The 12,492-nt window shown below is 46.9% G+C and overlaps 1 protein-coding gene across 1 annotated transcript in view; it reads left to right on the top strand.

Annotated features, from left to right (window-relative positions):
* The first annotated feature begins 598 nt into the window (after positions 1-598).
* BAZ1B (bromodomain adjacent to zinc finger domain 1B) overlaps positions 599-12,492 on the top strand; it is a 37,871-nt gene continuing 25,977 nt past the window's right edge. The window contains exons 1-4 of the mRNA XM_056865070.1: positions 599-780; positions 9,660-9,776; positions 10,676-10,820; positions 11,111-11,312. Of these exons, the coding sequence (XP_056721048.1) occupies positions 599-780; positions 9,660-9,776; positions 10,676-10,820; positions 11,111-11,312 (646 nt within the window). The remainder of the gene's footprint in view (positions 781-9,659; positions 9,777-10,675; positions 10,821-11,110; positions 11,313-12,492) is intronic.

Raw genomic sequence — 12,492 nt, 5'->3', positions numbered from 1 at the left:
CGCCGTTCGCCCAGACAAAAGCCGGCGAAGCGGGCTTCCCCCCCCTTCCACAAAGTCCCGGATATAGCGGCCCGTTCCCATTGGCCACGGAAGGCGGGACCTAATCAGCAGCGACGCACAAAATGGCAGCGGCGCCGCGGCGGTCCTTTCTGGCGCTTACATAACGCGACCTTCTCTCCTCCCCCTGGCCTGTCGCGCGCGCGCGCGCCCTCTCAACCTAACCTAATTTTTTTTTCTGGGGGAGCGGAGAGTGACGTCCGCGCCGTCCATTCGGACGGCAGGGCGGGTTCGAGCTGGTCCAACCGGTGTGCGGGAATCGCCGGAGAGGCGGAAACCCGTAGAAGAGCAGGGTTGAAAATCCCGTCTTATTTATTTTGTCGTTCTCCCCCACTCCCTCCGCGCGCTTAGCGCATCCCGCTCTCTTTGCGCACGCGCAGGAGGAGGGCGGCGCGCGAGCTAGGGAGCGGGCGCGAGGAGGGAGACGGGGAGGCGGGAGGCCTGAGGTGTCGCCTGCCGGCTTCGCTCGTCTCCTCTGCCGGTGGGGGAGGGGCGCCGTCCGCCCGCCTTCCCGCCATTTTTTTTTCTCCCTTGCGGGGCGATGGCGCCTCTGCTGGGCCGAAAGCCCTTCCCGTTGGCCAAGCCGCCGCCGCCGCCGGCGGGGGGAGAGAAGGCCGAGGGACAGGAGGCGGCGGCGGCGGCAACCACGACGACCGAGGAGGAGAGGCAGCCGGAGCCGCGCTTCGTCATCCCCCACACGCAGGAGGTCTTCCGCACCAGCGAGTATCCTAAGGCCGGAGCCGGATTTGGGGAGCGGGAGGGAAGGAAAGGCGTGAGTGGCTGAGGGGGGGGGAGGAGGGGAATCTCCTTCCCCTCCCCCACTTTCCCCGCCGTTCGCCTCTTGTTTACCTCAGAGCCGAGTGGGGGAGGGGAGGGGCCTTTCATCCGGGTCGCCTCCTCCCCCATCCCCCATCCCGATCGGGGGAAGATCTGGGATATGGAGGAGGAAGGGGGGAGGCAAGCGGAGCCCGGCCGGCCCCTCCCCCTCTCCCCCTCTCTTTGTTCTTCGCCTCCTCCCCGGGTTTCTTTCGCCGCTCCTGGGCCGCGGATGACATTCGCCAGGCCTCTTTTTTCCCCCCCCGTCGCGCTTTCAATTCTTAACGATCGGGGAGGAGGGGGGGCTTTGTTGCCGTTCGTCTGGCGGGGGGGGGGCTGATTAGCCCCGGATTTGCACACGCCGGATCCGTGGCGGTGGGGAAGGCTCCGGGGCACCCTTCTCCTCCTAAACTTTGCTGGGCAGGAGGCCAATTAAGTTCTCCTTCCCTAGAGGCGCCTGGTTGGCCCCTGTTTGAACAGACTGCTGGACTTCATGGGCCTTGGCCTGATCCGGCAGGGCCTTTCTTATGTTCTTCTGTTCCTTCCGATTCTCTACAGTATCCGATGAGCATGCCCATTATATTAGGTGCTGTGGAACACAGGCAGGATGGGGCTGCTGCAGTCGTCTTGCTTGTGGACTTCCTAGAAGCACCTGGTTGGCCCCTGGGTGAACAGACTGCTGGACTTGCAGGACCTTGGTGTGATCCAGCAAGGCTTTTCAGGAGGAGGAGGTTTTTAGAAGCCGACTTTTTCTGCCACTTAAGGAAGAATCATACCTATTCTCTACAGTATTAGATGAGAGTGCCTATTATATTAGGTGCTTTGGAACACAGGCTGAACAATGCTGCTGCAGTCGTCTTGTTTGTGGGCTTCCTAGAGGCACCTGGTTGGCCACTGTGTGAACAGGCTGCTGGACTTCATGGGCCTTGGCCTGATCCTGCATGACTTTTCTTATGATCTTATGTTCTCTCCAGTCTCAGAGGAGCGTGCCCATTATATTAGGTGCTGTAGAACACAGGTAGGACAATGCTGCTGCTGTCATCTTGTTTGTAGGCTTCCTAGAGGCACCTGGTTGGCCGCTGTGTTAACAGACTGCTGGACTTCATGGGACCTTGGCCTGATCCAGCAGGGCTGCTTTTCTTACGGCTGCCAGCTTGGACAGCTTTGAGAGGGGAGTGGACATGTTCATGGAGGATAAGGCTATCCATGACTGCTAGCCAAAATGAAAACCAGTCACGATGCGTACCTATTCTCTCCAGGATCAGAGGAGCATGCCCATTATATTAGGTGCCGTGGAACACAGGCAAGATAACGCAGCTGCAGTGGTCTTGCTTGTGGGTTTCCTAAAGGCACATGGTTGGCCAATGTGCGAACAGACTGCCGGACTTGATGGGCCTAGGTCTGATCCAGCATGGCCTTTCTTATGCTGTTATTGAGGATGGGGCTATCCATGGCTACTAATCAAAATGGATACTAGTCATGATGCATGCCTATTCTCTCCAGGAAAAGAGGAGCATGCCTATTATATTAAGTGTGGAGCACAGGCAGGACAATGCTGCTGTTGTCTTGTTTGTGGCTTCCTAGAGGCACCAAGTCGGCCACAGTGTGAACAGACTGCTGGACTTGATGGGCCTTGGTCTGATCCAGCATGGCTTTTCTTACGTTCACAAAAATTGTAGCCGCGTAAAGTGGTCCCAGTTGTTATCGTGCTGTGTGGCATCATGGGCATTGCCTGAGGATGGGGGGGAGCAAAGCAGCTTGCCTCCGCCCAGCTAGTGGTTTTGTGGCAGGTTTTAACTGTAGGGGCCTCTTCAATCGCACAGTTACGATGCTAATAATAATATTGTGCCTGTTTATTCAAGTATTTGTGTTCCCCTGTCTCATTTCACAGTGTGGTGTAGTGGTTTGGAACAATGGACTCTTATCTGGAGAACTGGGTTTGATTCCCCACTCCACATGAGCGGCGGAGGCTAATCTGGTGAACTGGATATGTTTCCCTACTCCTATGCACAAAGCCAGCTGAGTGACCTTGGGCTAGTCACACTCTCTCAGCCCCACCTACCTCACGGTGTCTGTTGTGGGGAGGGGAAGGGAAGGTGATTGTAAGCTGGTTTGATTCTTCCTTAAGTGGTAGAGAATTCAGCTTATAAAAACCAACTCTTCTTCCTCCCTGTGTTTTCACTGGGTTGCGTAACTTGTTCTCCTTTCCTTTGTCTTTTTTGTATAACAGCCCTGTGAAGTAGGCTTGATTTGGCAAGAATGACTGAGTCACCCTGTGAGTTTCATGGCCAAGTGGGAGCTTGAACCTAGGTCTCTCCGATCTTAGTTCAGCATCCTAAGCGCTACTCCACATCACATTCTTAAAAATGTTATGCTGCTCTTTAGTGTTCAAGGTGCTGGCGTGTGCATTTATTGTAATCCTTACAAATTCCCATAAAGTAGGCCTGTATTATGGCAGATGGGACTGAAGCTGAGCAGTGTGCTAAAAGCAGCCTAGGAACTTTTGCAGAGATGAAACTGGAACCAGGATCTCCCCAAATCACAGTTCCTTCTTTTTAGCCACTCTTCCATGCCAGTACATTGTAGTAATTATTAGGGCATCTATTTCTTTCATGGTTCAAAGCAGTTCTTGCACATAACCACTGGGAATATAGGAAGAGTGGGATACAAATCCCTTAATAAATGCAGTAATTCTCAAAAAGAAGCCTGTAAGATAGGCCAACATCATGTTATGTAAGAGCCAATGCCTTGTGATGGTTGAACAGTAATTGGGTAACCTGGGGCCAGCCATATTCTTTCAGCGTAGCCTACCTCTCAGGGTTGCTGTGATGGTAAAATGGAGGAGGGAAGAATTATGTACATACTTTGCCCTAGGCTCTTTAGAAAAAGGGTGGGACAGAAATATAAAGGCTATGGCAGATGAACTAATACTGAGAGAGAGCGTAGTTTGCGGAAGGGCACCTGGTGAGTGGATTTCAACCCAGGACTTCCTGATTTGAAGCAAGTCTCTTAGTCACCATGCTGCTTATCCAGTGGTGGTGATGGCATCTCACATGTATGTGTCAGAGACAGGATGAAATTGTCAGCTATGTTGGCCCCTAAGTAAAATCCCAAAAACCAGAACACAATCCACATAATACCTTTGATCAGGACCAACCAATGACACAACAGTGTGCAAACTTTTTGAGTTTCCCAGAACTATTTTCCAGGCTGGGTATTATAAAATAAAAACCATTGGGAAACTAATACTCTTCAGGTCCTAGTGCAGCCTATCTTGGGTGTTAAATGAAGAGCTGTTTCAAATGACCCAGCTTCTTTGAGCAAGAGGCAATAAAACAGAAAACCAAAATTCCAGCTCTAAGTACCTGAGACAGGGTGCATTTGAGGAGCAGTGGCTGCCGCTCAGCGGTCACCTTGCTTTCCTGAAAGCATCTGACTAGCTGTTGTAGGAAATAGGATGTTGGGCTAGATCCAAGGTGGCTGCTCTGAGATTCTTATTAAAAGGGGATTAGATACATGTATGGAGAAGGCACATTAATTTACAATAAGTAAATGGCATTATCTGTGTCTAGATTCAGTCGGCCTCCGAGTCAGAAGCTTGACACAAACAACATTGGGGCACTTGCATGGCTACTGTTGTGAGCAGGACACTGGCCTATTTTATTTATTTATTTATTTTTCAGACTTATAACCCGCCCTCTCCAATGAGCTGGCTCAGGGCGAGTAACATCATTTAAAAGCACAAAAACATTCAATATATGTAGTAATTAAGACCAAACAATAAAAACTCTAAAACCCCAACATGGTGGCACACTGAATCCCAAATATACTGTAGGTGCCATACAGGTGGTAGCACTTCAATCTACATTATTCCCATTCAAGGGGGGGAGGCCAGTAAAGATGATATAGGCGGCTGTCTCCGTCTTACAGGCCCAGCGGAATGCTTTCAAGTCCCCCAGGGCCCTGATGTTACCAGGCAGAGCTTTCTGCCAGGGCCAAGGACAGGCACATGCTCTTAGGGCCAGGGATTATCAGCAAATTCTTGTCGGACGATCTTAGTGTCCTAGATGGACCCTCTTGAGAATATCAAGACGCACTGCTGTTATAATCTTAATAGAACCCCTCCCCCAATTCAGATGTGTTCTGCCTTTGAATAATAGACCTTAGGACCTGCCAGTAGAGGAGGAAGCACGTCAGCAGCCAAGGAAAACCAACAGAGAGCTGCTGACATGCCTGGGCTCATGAATGAGTGGCTGGCAAGGCTGAGTGTGTGACTGGCTGCTGGTGTCCAGCTTTCCAGCTGGGGGAGACATCACCTGCTGCTCCTGAGGGGGTGCTCCTGGCACACAACCAAAGGAGGCTGGAGTGAGACCTTGCTTGGGGGCATGGCTCCAGGAGCAGTAGAGGAACTCTCTGGAAGAAGGCAGTGTGGGTGGAGAAAGCAGGAGGTCTAAAAGACAGAGTGGGAAATGGGGGAGAGCTAGAGGCGGTAGATGCACCAGCTCTTGAGACAAACGGGGGTTGGTTAGAGAAGGAGTAGTATTTAAGCATCAGTTGCTTTTTAAAACAGCGTTTATATCATTTATCCATCTGGCCACTGTTGGAGAACAGTCCTTGGCCTAAATCAGTAAGGCAGTTCTTATGGCCTTGCGGATGGCTTCATGCTCTTTCTGTGAGGTTCCCCAGAGAAATTTCTCACTACAGTGCTAAAACTTGGTTGCCGTGTAAAATTGAGTGGGAGAATATTCAGGAGGTACATCTTAGGGGACCTGATAGTGACCTTTGCCATTGCTTGCAGTATTGAATTCTGTCCACAGTTTAAATGAAATAAATTTGCCTTATAAGATGTGGTGGTGCCTTTAAAAAGGGATTAGAACAGATTCGGGGGGGGGGAGTCAGTTTCTTAACTGCTATTAGTCAGGATGCCTAAATGTGGTTTCCATGTTCAGTGGCAATCCACCTCTGAGTCTGAGATCCTGGAGACAAGCAACAGGATGACATCATCACCCTTGTGAGCTTCTTGGAAGAATCTGGCTCTCCAGAACGCTGGATTAGATGATCTGATTAAACATTTTTAATTAGTACTAGAAACTTTGTTCTTCTGTTTTTCAGCCACTGGTGTGCTTGAATGGATATTGGGATGGTGGCAGATTTGTTATTGCGTACCACATGTAGCTCTTCAACCATTGGTGAATCTTTCTGTTTTCTTTTTCTACTTATTTTTTGTTGAGATGTAGTCCCGGAAACACTTAGCCACTGTTGCTTTATTTATTATGGTTAACAGCCACTCTTGATGCTTTAACCAAGGACACAAACTAATTCCCATAGTGTATTTAGCAGACATTTACCCAAGACCCTTTGCATGGCTGGGAACAGAATGAGAAAGCCCTACTCCCTCAATGAGTTGTGATGTTTCAGTTGAGATTTGAAATGAAATGAAATATCCATCTGAACCCCCACTTTTATTATTAATGTGCTGTTCAAGGAAAGCTGTGATTTAGGAAATAATTGCTGTAATAGCAAGTATTTGATAGTGATAAAGTTTATTGTCTGTGGCCAGAGGCCATCACAATCCACCATGCATAACATTAAAATAACTTTTAAACAGTCTGACCCACAAGAAACTAGTATTTAAATATGTTAAGTTCCCTGATTAAAAACAGCTTTAGCTCGAATTTTCTTAGCTGCTAAAGAGCAAGTATTTTTACTGCTATATTAACAAGTTCTGTAGTCAGTATGCAGATTTGTTGCAGTTCTGATGGTGTTACTCAGTATATTTTGTGACGTAAGTTAGACTGAAGAGATTTTTATCCAGTATTGATTAGGGAGTTCAAGAATCAACCATATCCAGATCTGCCATCTTTTCAGTGTATTATTTACCTCTGCGTATAACCATTTATTTTTTACACATAAACCATAGCTATGTAAAGTCCTTAGCCTGCCCTGTCTCATGCTTGGGCACCTTTAAAAGCAAAATGAACTAGATCGATATAGACCTAGCTATTTAATTTAGTATGTGCAGAAGGAAAAAGCTTTGTGTTCTCTCCTTCATTCTCCCTTCTTTGTCTTGTATCCAACAGTGCCCCTTTCCCATGACTCAACCCTCTCTTCCCCCCTCCCCAGCCCTCATCTGTCGGGTCATCCTTGGCTATTCCTCAGTGACCAGTTTGGGGAGGCGTGACAGGTGCAAGAGAAGGGTCTTTTCAAAGGGCAGGGAACCCCCTTTCTCTGTACGTTTGTGTCAGGAAAGCTAAAATATCTTAATAAATCTTAATATCTTAATAGTGATCTTTAATAAGTAATGCTTGATATCTGTTAGCTGATGGATAAGTTGATCATCTGCTAGGTGGAGAGCGTGTTCACTGTGATGTCATTTTGCATAAAGGGAAGCTTTAAAGAGTCTAGTAGACACTGACCAGGTCCACTGTTCTGAATGTTCCTTGGGATTTTTGCAGTACTACATAACTACAGAATGAAGTCATAGACATGCCAGTGAAGTAAAAGAAGGTATGTGATTAGCCGGGAAACCTCTTTGTGAGTTTGTGGTAGGCAGTTCTCGAGCTCTTTGTTGAAGGGCTGTGAAGGCACACATGCATTCATGGGCTCAGACTCTGAAAATGGCTGCAGTAGATGCTGTGGAGGAGAATATGCATTTACGTGCTATGTCTGAAGTACTGTGTAACTGTAGAAAGTAGAAGTCCAACAGGACGTATGTGTGCTCAGTGAATGGCTTAAGAATGTAGAGCTGCATGTTCTTACGTTGATCACAAATACATACAGAAAGGCATATGTGTATACTACAGTGCGGGGAGGGAGTTTATAGGCTTCAGGCCTACAGAGAGAGATTTGGATAATGTGAGAGCAATTCTTGAGGAAACCTTTGAAACTTAGAGGAGAAGTTCAGTGAAATTACTGGGGGGAGGACTTCTGTGCTTTTTGTAGGTTCTTCCTCTTGTATGATTTGCCGGAACAAAACAGCTGTCTGTAAGGCTGTAAAATTAAGCACACGGCCTTGGATTCAGTTCAGTTTCAGGGAGCTGATGTGGGAGATGGGCACGGTGTTTCAGAACCAACTGAAGTAACAGTGGGGGTTCCCAGGTCCTTGCCCTCCCACCTTATTGCGGGCTCCTTACGTCTGTCATTCGTCATTCTCGGAATGCTCAATTAAAGGCTTAACCTTGGCCGCTAGTGGCCAGTTCAAATAAGGGTGTCAACAGCCCTTCTGAAAGAGGCTTGGATTGTGGTGGGTCTCTGTGGGAAAGACGATGCGTAATCACTGAGTCTGAGGGACACATGTTCTGTGTTCCTTGTCCAGGAGCTGCTGTTTAGAGGCAGGCTTGGAGGGTTTGGCTTTTGGGTAAAACTGCTGAAACTTCTGGCTTTCAGTTTGCCCTCACCGCTTCTAGAATTTGCTGGTTTATTCAAAATGTATTTGTTTAGAAACAGTTTTATCCTAAATTTCCCCAAAATGTATCAGGTAAAATGAAAACATTGTAGAAAAATACAATAGTGGAATAAAATTTTCAAAACAGGTCATACGGAGAGACCTGCCTCAAGTTACTCACTCCCTATACCCAAATAGTAAATGATGAGACTTCCAGTGGAGCCCAAATGTTTGGTTAGGACATCTTACTTTGATCTGCCTTATGTGTGTGGTAATGGTAGGCTTTCTGTTGCCATATAGGGAAACTACTCATGTGGCACAAAACAGCTGTCACTCCTATGAAAGTCATTCAGTGTGGTGTGTGTTTATCACACGCATAGAGGTGGTATCACTGGCTGGTGTTCAGTGCTGACTTTCTTTTAGTCTTCACTGCCACGTTTTCCCCACTTGAAAACAGAACAAGTGCTTGTGCACAATGAAGCAATTGTGGGTTCTTTGACGATAATGGCTGTGGCTTAGAAAATGCAGATTCTGGGGCCTCTTCACCCAGCTATGAAGCAAGTGTGACCCTTCGTCAGTGAAGTCACCTTTAATATATCCTGCTGAGTTGCTGTTGTCTTTGAACTACTGTGCGGGTTTGCCTGAGTACAACTTGCTTTTGCCCAGTGGCTCTATAATTTAGAGCATCATTGTAGGCTATTTTCTGTGGTTCATGGCTATAAGTGGATTTGCTGTTATCCATGCTTTTCCCTTTTGCTGTCCTCCATCTTCTCCTTGCTCACAAAAATGTCTAGTTTTATACATCATATCAGAAATTAGATAAGTGGCCCATGAAAGCTTCTGCTGCAAGAAAAGAGTTGGTCTTTAAGTTGCCACAGAATCTTTCACCTTCTCAGCCACACTGAGTGAGCATGCATAATGTGCAGTTTAATTGTGCTTTGCTTTGAGCGCCACTTTTTTGCAGCAGCTCATCTTGAAGATGTCTGTTTAGAGAAGACATTTGGCAAGTGTAGATTAGGAGTGATCCTGTTGTATCTGCTACACACGCAATGGTATCAAGAGCAGCATATACCCCTTGAAGCAATTTAACTGGGATTTAAGTTGCTGTTCACTGAAGTTTCCAATAGATTAAAAATTATCCCAAGCACAAAGCTTCTGTGTACTCTTGCACTTGCCGTTTCAGTGACTCTTTCTTGAATCTGAATTTGATGTCATGCGTGTGCATGTTAAAATTGTGTTCATGAAGTGTTTATAGCATCTGCATTTCTGTACATCTGGATTTCAGTGTTGCACTTGATGATTAGTAATGGGTTTTTATTTTCGTGTGTGTGTGGGGGGGGGGAATCTTTGATTTTGGTCTCCAGTTCATGTACCTTGTTTTCCCGAGCTGTTACTTCTTCAGAGAATATGAAGCACGGCTAGAGAAATACAGCCAACGAATATGGACCTGCAAAAGCACAGGAAGCAGTCAGCTGACACACAAAGAAGCCTGGGAGGAGGAGCAGGAAGTTGCAGAGCTGTAAGTAGCGGAGTCCAAGGCATCTGTTTTTGGGGAGTGGCGCATAAGTCCTCCATGCAGGGGTGGTGGCATGTGTGGCCAGGAGCACTCTGCTGTGAAAAATCAGGAAGAGTCAGGGGTAAGTCTCCAGAAGAAATTAGAACCCCTTTCAGCTGCCTGGGACAAGAATATCCAAGGATGTGTGTTTATCCCTTTGAAGATTGTTAGAGTTTCCCAATAGGACAACTGAACATGTCCGTTTTTTAATTGTTGGTGCATGTTTGGTAAACCTGTTTCCATCAGACTGTGAGTTTGGGGCTGGTGTGGTGGCATGTTCTCCCATGAGGAAGGATTCCTATACGTAGCTTTCTGTTTAAGGTGCTGATTTGTTAAGCCAAGGTCATTTTTGTGGGGTTGGGGCTCACAATCCCCTCCGAGGAGAAAATTGCATGATACAGAGAAGTTCAGTCCAATTTCTGCCTTGTTGAAATCACAGTCTGTGCAGTTATAAGCTGCAAAGGAAGTCCTAGGGTGAGGGTAAAAGATTGCAGACCTCTATGCATATGTAGTAAACGTGATTGCTGTTCATGAGAACAAGGCTGCAGATTTGCACTTGTCACGTGAGAGAGTAAGTGTAAATCTTACTACTCAAGTTTTGTAGTTTACACAGGAAAGTATTTTAAGGGTTCCTTCTTTATAAAACAAGAACTGTCAGCAATTTGACTGGTAAAATTTCTTTATCTAGACCCAAGGAACTTCCCACATAGTTGTCATGTAATAATTGGTATTATCATTGGTTGAGAGGCTTTGAGAGTCGCTTCTTCTTTTGAACAAATACCATTGTTCATAGGTAAACCTGTCAGCGTGCTGTTTTAATTGATCGTGCTCTCTGCTCATTCTTGTAATCTTATATCTGCCAGCTTGAAGGAGGAATTCCCAGTTTGGTACGAGAAACTTGTCTTGGAAATGGTCCACCATAACACAATCTCCTTAGAAAAGTTGGTAGACACTTCCTGGCTGGAAATCATGACCAAGTTTGCTGTAGGAGAAGAGTGTGACTTTGAGGTAAGGCCTTAAGTTGAAAACCTGAGCAAACATTTATGGTTTACAGAGCTACAGGTAGCATATAAGTTGCTCTTAGCAAGGTGAAGGGGAGCAAATAAAATTGGATTGCAGAGACATTTTAGTAATTATTAGGCTCAAAAACCCCTGGGTTGGGAAAAGAGAAGGGGGGATGCTTTATGCTTTGGTGGGCAAAGGATGAGCAAATGAGCCCAGTTGTGTGCCTAGTTGGGAGTAGGTCCTCTGCCTTGACTTCTCTTTCTAGTTCCAATTTGCTCACCTTTTCCATTCAGGTCGGGAAGGAGAAGGTTCTGCGGGTGAAGGTGCTGAAAATACATCCTCTGGAAAAAGCGACAGAAGAGGAAGCTGCTGAGAAGAAAGCCAATGGAGCTTGCGATTCACCCTCCAGTGACAAAGAGAATTCCAGCCAGGTAGTCCAGGACAACCAAAAGGAGCTGGCCTTGAAGGAAGAGGAGAACAGGAGAGAGAGTCTGAGTGAGTAGCAAGTCACAGCCTGATCTAATGAATACTTGTTAGGTCTTCCTTTAAAAAGAAGCAGACTCTGAAACTGTATGTGTTGATCCAGGGTGTTGCCAGTCATCTTATTGCTCCAGTAGTAGACTGGTCCACACACACTGTACCCACAAGGTGCGAAGCATTGTTGTGGATGCAACAACACTGTGCAAGCCGTTTCCTTCCCATCTGTTTTCTAGGGAAAGGTTCTTTTCTATGTGTACTTTTGCTGCAGCTTCATGTACAGGTACAGTGAAGGGGAAAAGTATTTGATCCCCTGCTGAATTTGCCCGTTTGCCCTCTGACGAAGAAATGACCAGTCCATAATTTTAATGGTAGGTCTATTGTAGCTGTGAGAGACAGAATAACAACAGGAAAAACCCCAGAAACCCAGAAGACAAAAGTCAGAGATTGATGTGCATTATAATGAGTGAAATAAGTATTTGATCCCTTTGCAAAAGATGACTTAGTACTTGGTGGCAAAACCCTTGTTGGCAATTACAGAGGTCAGACGTTTCTTGTAGGTGGCCACCAGGTTTGCTCACATCTCAGGAGGTATTTTGTCCCACTCCTCTTTGCAGATCCTCTCCAAGTCAGTAAGATTTCGAGGCTGATGTGTAGCTACTTGAACCTTCAGCTCCCTCCACAGATTTTCGATGGGATTAAGGTCAGGAGACTGACTAGGCCACTCCAGGACCTTAATGTGCTTCTTCTTGAGCTACTCCTTTGTTGCCTTGGCCGTGTGCTTTGGGTCATTGTCATGCTGGAATACCCATCCTCGACCCATTTTCACTGCCCTGGCTGAGGGAAGGAGGTGCTCACCCAAGATTTGACGATACATGGTCCCGTCCATCGTCCCTTCGATGCGGTGAAGGTGTCCTGTCCCCTTAGCAGAAAAACACCCCCAAAGCATAATATGTCCCCCTCCATGTTTGACGGTGGGGATAGTGTTCTTGGGGTCGTAGGCAGCATTCCTCCTCCTCCAAACACGGCAAGTTGAGTTGATGCCAAAGAGCTCAATTTTGGTCTCATCTGACCACAACACTTTCACCCAGTTCTCCTCTGGGTCATTCAGATTCGCATTGGCAAACTGCACACGGACCTGTACATGTGCTGTCTTGAGCAAGGGGACCTTGCGGGCTCTGCAAGATCTCAGTCCTTC

This window comes from Euleptes europaea, chromosome 19, assembly GCF_029931775.1.
Source record: "Euleptes europaea isolate rEulEur1 chromosome 19, rEulEur1.hap1, whole genome shotgun sequence".
NCBI lineage: Eukaryota > Metazoa > Chordata > Lepidosauria > Squamata > Sphaerodactylidae > Euleptes > Euleptes europaea.
The sequence above is the reverse complement of the archived record's forward strand: the minus strand, read 5'-3'. Positions and strand labels throughout refer to the sequence as shown.